General features: G+C 41.5%; 1 protein-coding gene across 1 annotated transcript; it reads left to right on the forward strand.

Moving 5' to 3' along the window:
• The first annotated feature begins 9224 nt into the window (after positions 1-9224).
• On the forward strand, positions 9225-14741 carry TMEM100 (transmembrane protein 100). Its single transcript, XM_021704354.1, has 3 exons — positions 9225-9323; positions 12102-12245; positions 13665-14741. Exon 3 carries the CDS (start codon positions 13731-13733, stop codon positions 14133-14135), a length of 405 nt encoding a protein of 134 aa, XP_021560029.1. The 5' UTR covers positions 9225-9323; positions 12102-12245; positions 13665-13730; the 3' UTR covers positions 14136-14741.
• Positions 14742-15101: the final 360 nt, after the last annotated feature.

The raw sequence follows: 15101 nt of genomic DNA on the forward strand, positions 1-15101 counted from the left end.
CATACTTTATATACTGTCCTCTCCTATGAAAAATGTAGGTTGATAAATGTCATCTGACATTGTAGACAGATTAACACAACCTTGATAAGGTTTTAATTTTTTTTAAAAAGTCCACAAAGTTTAGAGATACAAAATCTCACAGCCATAGACCACTTTATAGTTTATTAAGTGCTTGCAGATTTATAATTTCATTTTATGCAACATCCTGTGAAATAGGTCGTGTTTTTAAAGATGAAGAAACAAACAGGTTAAGTGGTTTATGGAATGTGGTGGCAAAGTTAGAGGTTCTCCCCACCAGGTCTGTGAGTCTGGGCATACGGATTCCACTGTGCTGTTTCCCTAGTAATCTAGAAATCTTCAGACATAATTAACACCTTGGCCCCAACTGGAGAAACAAATGACATGAGCAATAGTTAATACCAATACAAATCAAAGAAGTATATTCTTCCTTTTTTTTTTTTTTTTTAACAGGATTTGACATTATAATTCCCAACTCTGGTTCTTGGATTAATTAATCTAGGTTTGGTGGTTTCAACACGCTGATTTGGAGACATGCTTTCAAAATGTGAAAAAGTAAAATCAGTGTCGTGAGATTATATCCTATTTTGTTTTGTTTTATTTTTTTGTTTTTGAGCAATAGTACTCTTTCTTTTAAGAAACCATCATGACTATGGATGATGGTGGTCTTCTTTTTTTTTTTTTCTTTTCCTGTACTTGTTTAGCAAAACCAAAGTTTGAAATCCTATGTCAGTCTCCCTCCACCCACTGTAGTTTTTTACTCATCTGAGTCCCCAAGGAAACACCACTGTTTTGATCAGCAATGAGCAATCCTAGACTCTCAGGTTGCAACAGGCTGCCAAGTTTCTTAACAAAACCATCCATGAGCTCTTCAGGTACACTAAGAGACAGGTGCATTTATATTGCAAGTTTTCCAAAATTCTCGAATAGAAAACATTTTAGTGGCTAATGAGCACTGCACATTTTCTCAACAGCTGTCTTCTTATAAACAAATCCTGGTAATCTGCCTAAGAAGTTTTTAAAAGAAAGTTGTAAGGAAAAAAAATCGAGGAATAGAACAGAGCTATTTTCAATTTGCATGAAAAGAATTGTCCCTTGGGGGTAAAAAAAAAACAAAACCTTGTTCATCCTTCTAAACCATGCGCTACTGTAGACCTAGAAAAACAGAGCTCACTATTTTAAAAGCATCTGTCACCTCTTTCAGATGAGACATCCCCAAACCCTGTATTGAAAGGAAATTCTTATTTTAAGCTTAAAGAGAGGATCATGAAGTATAGGAAAAGATGGAAAATAAAGATTAGCTGTGATGCATTAAGAAAGCAACAGAATGATTGAGATTGACTTTTTGAGATCGTAAGAAACTGCAAAGAAAATAGTAATGAGTGAGTCCCCTGATCTGTTCAGGCTTCACTGTTCCCAAGTTGAAAATGAAAGAGCTAGACTAGATGATTTTCAAGCCCCCCTTGCAGCCTAAAGGATATGTGTCTGGCACTTTGTGACTCATTTACGTAGAATTTTACAATTTGTCAGTGCTTTCCGTAGCCTCCAAGTTCAGGGCATGAAATGGTTAATGGAAAGCCCCAGCCAGCTGCTGGTGGAGGGGAGTTGGTGGGGGCAGAGTCCACATTTCCCTGCAACAGGGGTCCTTCTTAGCTGAATTCAATCTGGAAACTAATTCCTTCTGCTTAAAGGAGGGAGCAAGATATATAAACCAGCCCACCACAGTGCTGGGAGAACACAGAAGCCACAGTGATGGAATGCCCAGAATGTAAAAGGAAGTCATAAAGTAGGCAAACAGAGAAGGAGAGAGAGAGAGTGAAAGAAACAGGGAGGGAGAGAGAAAGAGAAGCCTTTCTTGAAGATAATGAAATAACCAAAGAGGCATTTCATAGGGTGTATTAGGGGGAAAAAAAATCATCCTTCAGAGTGGATGAATCTCCCTATTAATACTGTGAATCCTGAGCAGTTGCAGATGTAAAACCTGTTTAATTTCCTACCACTGATATTAAAGGTCAGCATACCAGGAAGCAGCCATCCTAGCACAAAGCAGAAAAGAACCAGAACCAAATGAGGGAAACCAGAGCACAGAGATGCTACCTGATTTGTCCACAGTCACCACATTTTAAGCAATAGAGCCAACCAAGATAAGCTAAAATCTAGGTCTTCTGACACCTGGCACCTCAAAGTTTTGCTACGGAGGAAATATGTGTTATATGCCTACTGTATGCATTGGGTGTTATGCTTTGGCACAGGGGTCATGAGGATAAATTTTGTATAGCCCCTGCACCTGAACTCTTAGACTCTTAGAAGAGATAAACAAGCAAACAGCTACTTTCTACATAATTTGGTGAGGACTATATGTAAGTAGAGCAGTGTTCTCAATCTGGTACAATTTTGCCCTCAGGGGACACGTGGCAATGCCCAAAGACATTTTTGGTTCTCAGCTCAGAGGTTGCTACCAGCATTTAGTGGGTAGAGGCCAGGGATGCTGCTAAACATCTTGCAATGAGCAGGTCAGCCCCTCCACAAAAAAGAATCATCCAGCCCCAAATATTAAACATGCCCAGCTTAAGAAACCCTGGCTTCGAGCAGGATGTGGACACAGTAGAAGGGAACTGAAGCCCACCTGATCTGAAGATGGAGGAAGACTTATCAGTGAAGGGGATACTTGAGGTAGTCGGGAAAGAGAAGTACACATCATCGTGAGTCTCTAGGAGTAGGAACCAGCAAGTCATGAGGAACATGAAAAAGTGTGTTGTAGCTGTAATCTGTGACTTGATCCAACCTGGAGCAGAGGCTGGAGAGGAAGGGGCTTTGTGCTTTGTGTGTCATGCTGAGGTTCCAAACCTTCAACAAAGAGAAACCACCGATGGGTTTTATCCAGAGGAGTAGTGTGGTTAGGCTCAAATACTCGACAGCTTGCCATATTAGCATCAAGCAGAGGATCTCAAACTTCATTTGGGACACATATAAAACAATGCAGATTCCTGACCTTTCAAAGACATACACCTTCACATACACACACATGCACGCCAGATATCCCGAGGCTCTCATGCAGTAGGTCTGGGCTGGAGCCCAGAAACCTGTATTTTTGACAAGTACCCTGTGCGGTTCTGATGCGGGGAGTCCAAATCCTTGCTGGGGTACGGAATATACTTGATGGTGTTAAGACCATGATCCCACCACAAAGAAAATAAAAAGGAATTTTAGAAAGAGAGGAATATATAGGCTATCCTTTTCTCAGTTCTAATCCATAAACTTGAGAATGTGAACTGGGAACACTAGGAATCCACTGGGTCACACAGCGAATGGCACAGCTGCTCTTTCTGGATCCTGTGGCCTGGGAGGGGAGAAGCACGAACGAATTACCCGCTCCGCGTGGCACCCTTTTGGCAGCTTCTGGAGAGCCCAGTTGCTTCTACAAAACCTGTCAAAATTCTCTGTCCCAGAGCCTCATTGGTATAGCGGTCCCTGCTTCCTGTTCCCGGAGACTCACCCTTAGGCTTTCCTATCAGTCCTCCGTGACACCAGGTGCTCCTGTGTCCTGTCACATAAAACCGTGAACTGAGGTCTCCGACTTCCGTCATGTCATGTCAGTTACAGCAGAGGAAGGCTCCCCAAGTGGGAGTTCGGACCCCTGCTGCTTGACTTCCAAATTCAATTGACTAGTTATCTTGTCATTGATCTCCTTGGACACCCGACACTCCCTACTGCACTGGCTTGGGATAGGCAAGAGTGGAAATTAGTGTGTGATCACTGCAAACCTAGAATTTCTGACTGGAACCGAAGAAAACCTTTGCACTGCAGTCAGCCTCTGAGCCAGATGTCTGTGACTCTCTTCACTGGGAAATAGATGAATATCCACAGTAAGAGGTCAATGGCTTTGCTGACAGATGCTGAACCAGGGACTTTTTTTTTTTTTAAGAGGCTTCCTACAGCTGTTCTGGTAGCTTGGGTGGCAGTGTTAGCAGTTTCCCCCAAGCTGTCTTGTCTAAGTTCTCAGATATTATGAGCCCAAATAGGATTTTTAAAAATAGAATAAAAAGAAAGAATAGTAAAAGATCTACAGATGGGACCCTGAAGTCCGACAGACAGAACTCTGAGAGAGAGGAAAGAAGATTCAGATCCAAGTTTCCTGACTTTCTGTTCATGGCTGTTTTCATTGCACAACCAGAGTGGAGAGTCAGAGATGTTCATTTTGCTGTGGAAGGGATCCAAAACCTTACCCTGTGACCCTAGGAAAAAAGATCAAGTTAAACTGGAGCTATAAAGAAAGTTTTCCAAACTAAGTTTAACTTGGAAAATAAATACCAAGAAATAAGGGGAGAGAGGTTCTCCTGAGACTCCTGAGCCCATCAAATTGGAAGTCATCCAAAGTTATTGATGGCAGATTTACCCACCAAGCACAAGTGGCCAGTTGGAGTTGAAAGTGAGCTTGGGTGCCCCTCAAGACACAACAGAAGAAACATTGTGTTCTCGTTCTGCGGTCACACCACTGTCTTGGGATCATTAGTTTGACCAAGCTTTACAACTGCTTTTACAAAGACAATGATGCCTGTTTCCTGTATAGTTTATTTAAGTAAACAAAAAGGAGACAGCAAGGTACCATCTCCTCTCTGAAGCAAAACTTTAAAATTTTTATCTAAAGAAAGAAAGCAAGAGATCTGTTCTCTGCATTGTTCCATAAGATAAGCTCATAAGATAAATAGTTCTATTTTGAACTAAGTTCAGCTGGGCAAATGGTTCCCTTTCCCACTACCCACCCACGTTGTGGATATCAGATTGTGAGTGGATAAAAATATTTTCAAACAGTTTCTTGAACTGGCCCTTCTCTCCATCAGTGGCCCCTACAGAGTTTCTATGGGAAGGTGATTGTGTGTTTCTTCTGGCAAAACAATCATTTCAAAACTCAAGAGTTTATTTCGGATGAAGTATAAACTTGTGAGCAATAGAAAGTGTGCACATCAACTGAACACAGAAACAATATTGCACAGGGATTAAGAGGGAAACTTTGGAGTCAAACAGGCTGAGTCTAACCCTGGACTCTACCATTTTCCAAACGGTGACGTCCCCAGGCAAGTCCCTTCATCTCTTCTTTTGTATAATGGGACTATTTCTAGCATCGACCTCCTGGATTATCTGTGAGTATTAAGTGAAATAATAAATCTATAAAAGGTGTATAGCATAAGGTAAGTGCTCAGTAAATGTTTGTTTATTATTAAGTGAAGCCTGTGGCTGAATCTACATGGTAACTACCATCCAAAGAATACTGAAAAAATGCCAGTAGTAACTGAATAATTAATGTACTTAGCACGAAATAGCAGGTCACTTTGAAATTATCCATTTGAATAATGCTCTGAGTTCCCAAGTTTATATTTGACTTCAATGTACATTCTTTTATTTATTTGTTCATTTATTTGGCAAAGACTTTCTGAGCACACACAATTGCTGAAACTATCGTTGAGGATGTGGGAGACTTTCCAGTCAACATGATCTTGGTAAACCCCAATATGAAGTCTTGCTTACATTGCATAAGGACCAAACATGACATTTCTAAAGAAATCCACAGGGGACTTGGACTGCTTTTTTTTTTTTTTTTTTTTTTTTGCACTAACTCAGGGGGAACATAAAATTAGTTCTTGGTAAGACAAAGGCTGTTCTCCACCTGTGATATGGGGAGATTGGAACTTCCTTATGTAGTCTTCTACATGAGTAGTCCCTTGCTTGGAGTAGTGATCAATGCAGGAGAAAACACTTTCATTCCTGGAAAACACCTGTGGGGTGATTTTCTCATGGTGCACAGTCGTACAAAAGGATTGCTGTTTATGTTCTTGTTTTCACAAAGTTTAAAATTGAACTTTAAAATGGGATCAATATATTCTTTGCATATAGTCAGGACAACCAAAGGCTCAAACTGGAATTCTTAAAATATTGACTTTCTTGTTGTATGAAAAAAGTTAGCAATGTCAAGTCATGTGTGTATACAATGTACATCAATTGTGTGTATATGTATGGAATGAGGTAATTATAAATTCATTTATAATTTTAGAGGCAAATTTACCTGTGAGCTAATAACGACATTATTTGGCAATTCAAACAATGGTTCATGAATTAGTAGGCAGGCAATAATGCCTCTCCACTGGAGAAGTGGCCAGGTATGCTAACAAAATTAAGCGTGCATCCTCCACCCTACCTGCTCTTTGTCCTGGCCTTCTATTTCTGGTGACAGTATCACCAAGCTCTTAATTACTTAGGCCTTAAAACCTTATAGTTCCCTCTCCCTTGATCACCTCTCCCACAGAAAATTCACTGCCAAGTTCTGCTGATTCTGTCTATTATGGTGTCTTTAGACCTGCCCACATTTCCTAATATCAGGCCCCTAGGACCTTTCACCTGGACAATCACAGAGATTTTCTAACTGGTGTCCCAGTCATACTCTCTGACTTCCCACAAGTAGCCAGGCTACTTGTGATAATGCAGAGAGCTGACCATGCCATTCTGCTCAAAAAACACATTGTTCTCAGAATACAGTCCCAACTTAACATTGAGGCCATAATCTCACCATAAACCCTTTCCAGTCTTATTCGGACTGCTCTCTGTCTGTCCCAGGTGCTCTACAAGTCAACCACACAGGCTACTCCAAGCTCTCGGCGAGGACTCACACTTTTCTGAGCTATGTTTATATGCATCCTTCCACCTAGACTCACCTTCTCTCCTTCCCTACTTATAATACTCTCAATGTCTGCCTGCCATCAAGCGTTCCCCTCCCACTCATGCCAGGCTGACTTAATTTTGCCTGGGCTTCCTATAGCAGTTTGTTATCCCCTCTAGTAAAAAGGTTACTCACATAGGTTGCTTTGTGGCTTTCCTGTCCTAGGCTATGAGCTCACTGAGAGCAGAGACCATGCTTTATTTACTAGATTGTACCTTCTCAGCTAGAACATTAAACAAATCCCTGGCACCTGAGAAGAGTATAGTAAATACCGGTGGAACTTAAATGTTCGTGAAAGCACAGGAATGGCCTGGGTGACATCTGAAATGTCCCTACTGCCGTGGCATCTGGCAAGACTCCATTGGTACTAGGGTGTGTCTCAAACCTCCCCAGATCTGCTTAGTAAGAGGACAGCTCAATTTCAAAACCCAGATGCATATGAGGCAACACACATGGTTTCATCATCCTAGAAGCAATAGGTACGCCTTCTCAAAACGCTTTTCCAAAACTAAACCTAGTGAGACTATGTCATCCTGAACCCAAGAAAACGGGACTTCCTCTGAAGTTAGGAAGAGACACGCAACCTCATAAATACTACACAACAGTCTTCCCAACACAACACAGGAGAAAGCAGCACTTGGGCTTGAATCCTGGTTCACCTCTCTCCCTAGTAGTAGCCCAATTTGCTATAACTCTTTACCTTCGAGGTTCCTCATCTTAGGGCTCGAAAGAATAATAATACATAAATACAAAGGATTATGCAAGATACATGGTGATGTATCAGGAACACAGCAGTTTCAAAATATATTCAGATTTTGTTTTTGTTTTTTTTTATATTCAGATTTTGAAACAAGAAAATCATTTCTCATCTGAGGCTGGAGTGCCCATTAGCTCTTGTTGAAGTGAGAGGTGATTTACTCAGCCCTGCCTAAGGTTCCACTGTCATTTGATTTAGCAACTCTGTTTTTTTATGTTTATATGATCATTCGTAGTTACTCAGAACAAAATGGGTAAGAGAATGGTGACCAGGATGTGTATCTAAAAGATGTATGTTTTCCTTTTTATACTCACGTGGACTTCATGAGTTTCTGGTAGCTGGAAATTGACCAGCAAATAGTAAAATATATATTTATATCTAAGGCATACCCATTGTTCCTCTTGGTGCTATCAGATCTCTCTATTTAATGTCCTAGGGCTCAAAGAAAAGTGCCTGGGGGTGGGGAGTGGTGTGGGGGAAAGCAGTAATAACATGACCTGTTATCCAAAATGAACGCACAAGCACAGATCACTTTCCAAAATGTTAGTGATTTCAGAACATAAATGCAGACACACCCTTAAAAGAAGCATTGGAAAGGAGAAAAACTGGCCAGCTTCCCAAATCTCACTGAATCCAACTGGACTGGGTGATGACCCAGATCAAAGGCATGCAGTGATTGGACGGAGTGCCGGAAGGAACTGGCATCTTCAGAGCTGCTGGAAATTAGCCAACTGAACCACACCAAGCAAAGGCAAACTGAAAGCAAATATGGGCGAGTAACTGAATACACGTGGGGGTGCTCTTCACAAAATGCAAAGTTTGTGTGTTCCCAAAGGAGCAATTTCCAGGTCTTCAACAGCATAAAGTCAATGGCAAAATCAAAATGCCCCCCCCTTTCCAGCCCAGAGACTGAACCTTGGCTTCTATCAAAGGGAAAGGGGCGAAATCTCCTCTTTGTCATCACCATCTTCCCTGCCGTCCTCCACTTCTGTACCCCCTGCCCCTAAATAGCTTTGTTTCTAATCTCATTTCTGAGTGAAATAAGATTTTTTCAAATTTGGGGAAATTCTCTCCAGACTAGCAAGCTCTGCTGTTTATGATGCCTTTGGTGGGAATGTTACATGTTGCAGGGTGGTTTCAATTTCCCAGCACCAGACTGATGTTGAAGCCTGGAAATTAGGTGCTGATTAGGAGTTCAGTTCCTCAGAGATGTGACTTTCCAGTAAACCATCATTTCCATGGTGCCTTGCCATCCTCTGATGAAGAGCGCAGAAAAGACCACTACTATCTGGAACTTTAGGGAAAGGGTCCACACAAGAAACCACATGCCATTTTCACCATGAATCCTCCTCTTCAATTACTCCTCTTCTTACATGCATATTAGGATGAAAGAGATTAGTTTACACCCCACTCCCCATGCCCACATACCTCCCGAACCCCACACCCGCCTGGAAGTATAGAACAAAGATGACAAATTCTTTTCTGCAGGTTCCAAGTAGGACAGAGGAGTATCAGGATGGGGGCTTTGGGTAGGGAACATCTTGAAAATGAAAGCCTGAATGAGGCTATAAAGAGAGTAAAACAAAGCAGGACATTCTTTTCAAACTTGATTCCCTTTTTAAAAATATGGAGAACATTCTCATACAGGGAAACCGAACAAAATGCAGCAGCACTTAAAGGATTTCCTCTCTCCAAGTTTTCTCCGGCCCCTTAATTGTGTTTAAGCCTTGTTGAGTACTTTGTTTACAGTCCCTAGTGTGGTGATTTGCATCCCCCTCTCTGGGTTGCTGTTGGCCGAGGCGGGCAGCTGTCTCAGTCGGATTCTGGCTGGGAAAGGTAAGAATCTTTGCCTTGCTTTTTGAAAGATCTGGGAAAAAATGTTGAATGCCTACAGAGGGGTAATAGGGGGTGGTGGAGGGCATTGACTTAATTCACGCACTGGAAGCTTTCTGAAAAGTTCCCCAAACTTAAAAGAATCTCCTGGAGCCATGTGTTTTAAAAAGAACCAGAAAGATTTCTTCTCCCTTCTGAAAGGCTTGCAGAAAGAAGAGTGGTTGCATTGTGGATAAGATTCTGCATTTGGGGGCAGGTGTCCCTTAAGGAATTCCCAAGGAGGTTTAGTATCTTATAGGCACAGAGTGGAAGCAGGTAAAAATATTCAAAGACATCAGCACTGATCACTAGGAATTCTCCCTGAATTTCAACTCGAAGAGATAAAAGTCAGTTGAAACTGTGTGTGTCCGTGAGTATAATGATTGGTGCCTATTCTTCGTATACAACTTCTGTGTTATCCCAAAGCTTTCTTCGTCTTTGTATTTATCAATACAAATCATTGGTTGTCTACTTAGAGTCTGAAGATGTGCATCTGTGTATCTAGGCATATGCACACTCTCTGTGAAGAATTAGGGTGAATGAGATGCTTGGAGCCTGGAAAGGCTGAAGAATGCTTTGGTGTTACAAGTAATGACAGACTTGCCCCCGTTCCCAGCACACAGATACACTCACTGTCCCTTATTACAGATTCAGTCAAGGGCTCACTGCGGAAAAATGGTGCCTCTGGTTTCTCTCTGGTGAAAGTTGGATTCATTACCTTTGATTTTGGTAATAGGGGACTATGATATTCAACAGGGTAAGGTGATATTGAGAGCTTCAGTGGGTTTACTGGATTATTTTGGGGGGAAAGAGACCTATGCTAGGAGATGGAGAGGAACTGTGCCCAAAGTCCACACATTGCAGATGGGAGGGATTGATGCTCTTATAAGGAGCGTCCCCAAAGCCTCCAATGTATGTAGCCAGCAGCCTCCGTATCACCATCTTCCCAGGGCAGTGTTGGCAAGTGCTGAAATGCCCTGGTCCTAAGCATCCCTTATCTTTGACACCAGCATTTCTCCTGGATGATGGCTCTATCTCTTGTGGCCCCACATTTTAAAAGTACAAGGATGGCAGCTAGGAGGACTTTGTAGCTGGGTTGTACCTGGTTGGCCAGGTAGTCAGGGTTCTCAACATGCTGGTCTCCCCTTACTTGGTGAAGTCAGGCCTCAGGGACTTTTCAACTTTTTTTTTTTTTTTTTTGCGATGAAGAAGCCCTCTCTGACTTCCATTCTAGAAAAAAGGACTTCTGTTCCCTCCCCCTTTATGATAAAATCATCAAAGTATTTTTAGTAGATGCAGAAGGCTATCTTAGAACAGAAGGGAGATGCCTAGGAACATCCAAGCCCTGCACCAATAGTTAAAGAAATCTAACAACCCCAAGAGGAAGAAGGGAACAAATCTCTTCCGAGATCTAATTCACATTTGTAGATTCGCCATATTAATTAAAAAGAAATTATTAAAACTTGTAGAGATTAAAATATAGAGGATGGATAACATTTAGCTACAGAAGTATAGGGATGAGCTTTTAATAGTGTCCCAGTACTATCTCATTTTTCTCTCAAAAATGCAATCTAGGGCTTTAAAATTTCCAATAGCTTATCTTAAAAAAAAGTATAAATCTGTAAGGCCACTTGGGGAATGGGCAGATATAAACCTTTAACTTTATTGTTTGAGAGTGTGATGCATCAAGCCATGTCTACTTGAATTTTTAAAATATCTTTCTCCTAAAAGTGGGCCAAGGAGCAGCAGATTGGCATCAGCCAGGAGCTTGTTACAGACCTACTAAATCAGATTCTACAGTTAACGAGCTCTCCACATGATTTATGTGCCCATTAAAGACTGGGGCTCAAAATAAGGGTTTCTTTCTATGTGACCTTTGTGAGATTATTTAAACCCTCCAGGCCTCATTTATAAACTATTTATAAACTCATTTGTAAACTAGTGAGAATTAGTGTTAATGCATGCAGACTGTATGTCACATCCATAGTAGATCCTCTCTGTACATGACAGCGATGATGGTGATGATAATTTCTCCATTGCCAAAAGTACTCACCTCCTAGCACGAGCAGTAAGTGATCGTGTTTAAATCAAGATGATTGGTTTCTCCCTCAACCATAGCGTTTGCATCCCCCACCCTCATTCCTAAGTGAATTAATAACAAGGGAGGTTTTAAGCTTCGCATGGCCCCACACACATATAAATAAAGAATACTGGGGAAGCCTAGGAACGTGGATTTTTGCAGGCTTACAGGCTGAATTCAGCTGCCCCATGACTTCACAGCTGTTCCTGCTGCCCTAAAGAGTCTGTCCCTTCGGCTCTGTCCCCTCAGCTGGGTCTGCAGAGCTGACTCAGGGATTTTCTTATGAAAATGCCTGTTGGGTAGGAGGAAGATCTGGAGGTTAGCTGGGGAAAAAATGAGTAATGCAAAGCCGTCTACTTAGTAAATGCTGCAAGAGAAATAAAAGTAAAAGCTGGCTCCTGTCTCTGGGGACTCTAGAATGATTCTGACTTATCATGTCACTGAGCAGAGTTGGGGGAAGCCAAAACTCGAAATCTGCTGGCAAGGAAGAGAACGAAGGAAAAAAAAATGACAGGGAGGGGCAATCCAGAGGGGGAGGAAATAAAAAGAGAGAGAGGGAAAGACAAGCGTCATTTAGGAACAGAGGTAGAGCAAAAGAAGGAACTCCAGGATCTGAAACCAACCATACAGCACAGTATTTTTCTATCTTTTCTTTTCCCCAGAGGAGATTCTTGTCCTGTCATTTTATTGACAGACGTGCTATTACAGGCTCTTTTCGCAGAAGTTGACCGAAGAAGCTCAAGCGCTGCTGATTCTTCCCTCCCAAGTTCGGTGGCTCCCCTGATAATGGATTGCTTTTCTCGGAGGTATGTGTGTGTCGTTTGGGGACAGATCTTCATTTGCAAGTTAGCTTATGCCTCAGCTTTGGGGGAAGACTTTTTTTTGCTTTCAGACATAATCTCAAATATCCTTTTACTGGCCTAGTAATGATACTAGGGTATCATTGGACAGCAGTGATTAATTTTGGTGACTAAAAATTACAGGCAGACAGGCAGTTCTAATATTTAGCTTCATTGCACAGGGAGTGATATGCTGATTTGGGCTTGAATTTGTTTTCAGTGGATGCTTCATTCGTTCAAAGTATTAATCTCATTGAAGTAGTCTCAAGAATCTTCCTCTAAATTTCTTCAATGACTGCAATTGCTCGATCCTTTAGCTGCTCTGTCGCTTCTCAGAGACAAAAGAGAATGACTTAACATGTCTGAACAGCAGACAAGAGCATTCACTGATTTCTCCTAGGCAGCATTTCAACCAGACGCTTTTGACCAAGAGTTTCAGATTTTGTCCTGAAGTGTTCCGGTTCAAAATATCCAGAAAGGTATATTGCAGCAAGGGCATGGGAAAATAAAGAAAGTCTAAAACTTTGCTGAAAATCTAGCATGCTTATTTTTTAATACATGTCATGGTCCGCATAGTGTTGAAATTCCTTGTTGAGTTCCATGGAAAATTTTGAATTGACAGCTCGTTACTCTAAGAGTTAATCTTACTTTAAGAAATTACAAAATCATATCCTACAAAACTGAATCCCCCCCCCGCAACTTTTCCTTTTTCAAATGGATTGGAAGGTATAGCCCCATTTCAGATCACAAATCCTGGTCTTATTGCCGCTGAATTTTTGCTGACCTGCAACCCCACCGCGGTCCCAGGACACATGTTGCACTGTTAAATAGTTACAACAATAAAGACCTGCTGACGGTCATCTGCTATAGGAGAACCTCGTTTGCACACTGTCTGCTGGTCTTGACACTGATTTGGTGGGCAGTGAATGAGTGATAGTTTGGAATGCATGTTATGCCTGAAAACATTGGCAGAGTCTAAGTTGCTATGAGTTTTGGAATGAACCGTGCAAAGGATTGTTCATAGTGTATTCTCCCCATGAAGGAGGCTGTCTTTTGGATTAGGATTGAGACTTTTCAGTGCGTTTAGAGGAATGAGAAGCAATAGACAGAGCGGAAAGCCTTGTAAAACATTTGTAGATCGTCAGGGTATATTAAGCACTGTAAAGTGCTTCCTGCTTTTTATATCTTCCCTTTTTTTATGGCTATCACTTTATCTTGCTTTTTGCAAAGAGAACGCAAACAATCAGGGGAAAAAATATGAAAGTTGATTTTCACATGCATCTGTGTCTCCTAGAAAAGACCCCAGAGATGTTTCCCCAGCTCTTCACTTCTACTTACAGAGCTCACTCTGATGCATTTACCTGATATGTTCTGTCTCCTCCACAGCTTCCACCCTGGAGAGAACCCCCAGGTCTAGTCTGTGAACCCAGCTAGGAAACATCACTAGTAAAAATGACTGAAGAGCCCATAAAGGAGATCCTGGGAACCCCAACATCTTCCAAGCCTGTGACAATGGAGAAGAGCCCCAACACCGAAGTGGTGGTCACCACAGTCCCCTTGGTCAGTGAGATTCAGTTGACAGCTGCTACAGGGGGTGCTGAGCTCTCCTGTTACCGCTGCATCATCCCCTTCGCTGTGGTGGTCCTCATCGCTGGAATAGTGGTCACTGCTGTGGCTTACAGCTTCAATTCCCATGGCTCCATCATCTCCATCTTGGGTCTAGTCCTCCTGTCATCTGGACTTTTTTTGTTAGCTTCCAGTGCCCTGTGCTGGAAGGTGAGGCAGAGGAGCAAGAAAGCCAAGAGACGGGAGAGTCAGACGGCTCTTGTGGCAAATCAGAGAAGCTTGTTTGCTTAGGACTGAATCCCCAATGGGATATGTGGCCTGAAAACTTTCTCTCAGTGTGTCATCCAATTCACCCAGAACTAGAGTGGGAGAGAATGAACGGTGCAGTGGGAGAGAATGAATGGTGCATTGGGAGAGAACGAATGGTGCATTGCAGGAGACCAGAGGGATGGGGGTGAATTGAGTGTGGGAGGGTAGAGGGGGTTCTGTTTTACGAAGAACCTACTTGTGTCTTCTTTAATGACAAACTTAACTCTAAGGGCTATTTCTGAGACTGAAAAATCAGCTTTTTCTCTATATTAGACATTTGAGGGGTCATGGGAGGTGCACAGCATTAGACAATGTTCAGTTCACCTTGGAAAGTAGCCAAGGAAAGATGAGAAAATAAATAGTCAGATAGTTCTGGCACACCAGCGACCTGCCTCAAAAAAAAAGAAAGAAAGAAAGAAAGAAAAAGAAAAACCCACACTTTAAAGAAGTTGTATCATAAAAAAATATTCTGCCAAGAGTCTAAATCACCTCGGACTTTGCATCCTTCTATGAAATTCTGTGATAATTTTTTTAATAAGCTGATTCTCTGGCATCTATTTTTTTTTTTTTTTGCTTTCAATAACTCATCACTGGTGGTACTTTTTCTTAAAGAAAAACTAATATTTTTTATGTTTTAACATTGGACAGTTTTAGATGATTTTAATGAGTCAAGTTAAAAGGTAAAAGATGTAGCTACTAAATGACATGGGGGGTTAAATTAATATTAAAATAATCCAACCTAGCACTTTTGACGATTTTTATATAAAGTTTAATGTACATTTCATTCAAAATAATAAATACTTATTGCTGCTGAAATTTCTTAAATGCTTGTTGCTGTTGTAGTTATGTTTACTGCAGTTCCAAATTGCCCATCTTCCCTTGCCTCGTTGGCAATGTCTCAAATGTATTTCTCTCGAATGGGCATGTTGCTTCTCCCTAACTTGTCTA

This window comes from Neomonachus schauinslandi, chromosome 15, assembly GCF_002201575.2.
Source record: "Neomonachus schauinslandi chromosome 15, ASM220157v2, whole genome shotgun sequence".
Lineage (NCBI taxonomy): Eukaryota > Metazoa > Chordata > Mammalia > Carnivora > Phocidae > Neomonachus > Neomonachus schauinslandi.

Coding starts and splice junctions, on each gene's coding strand:
- TMEM100 (XM_021704354.1), top strand. CDS start 13,731: ATGACTGAAGAGCCCATAAAGGAGATCCTGGGAACCCCAACATCTTCC.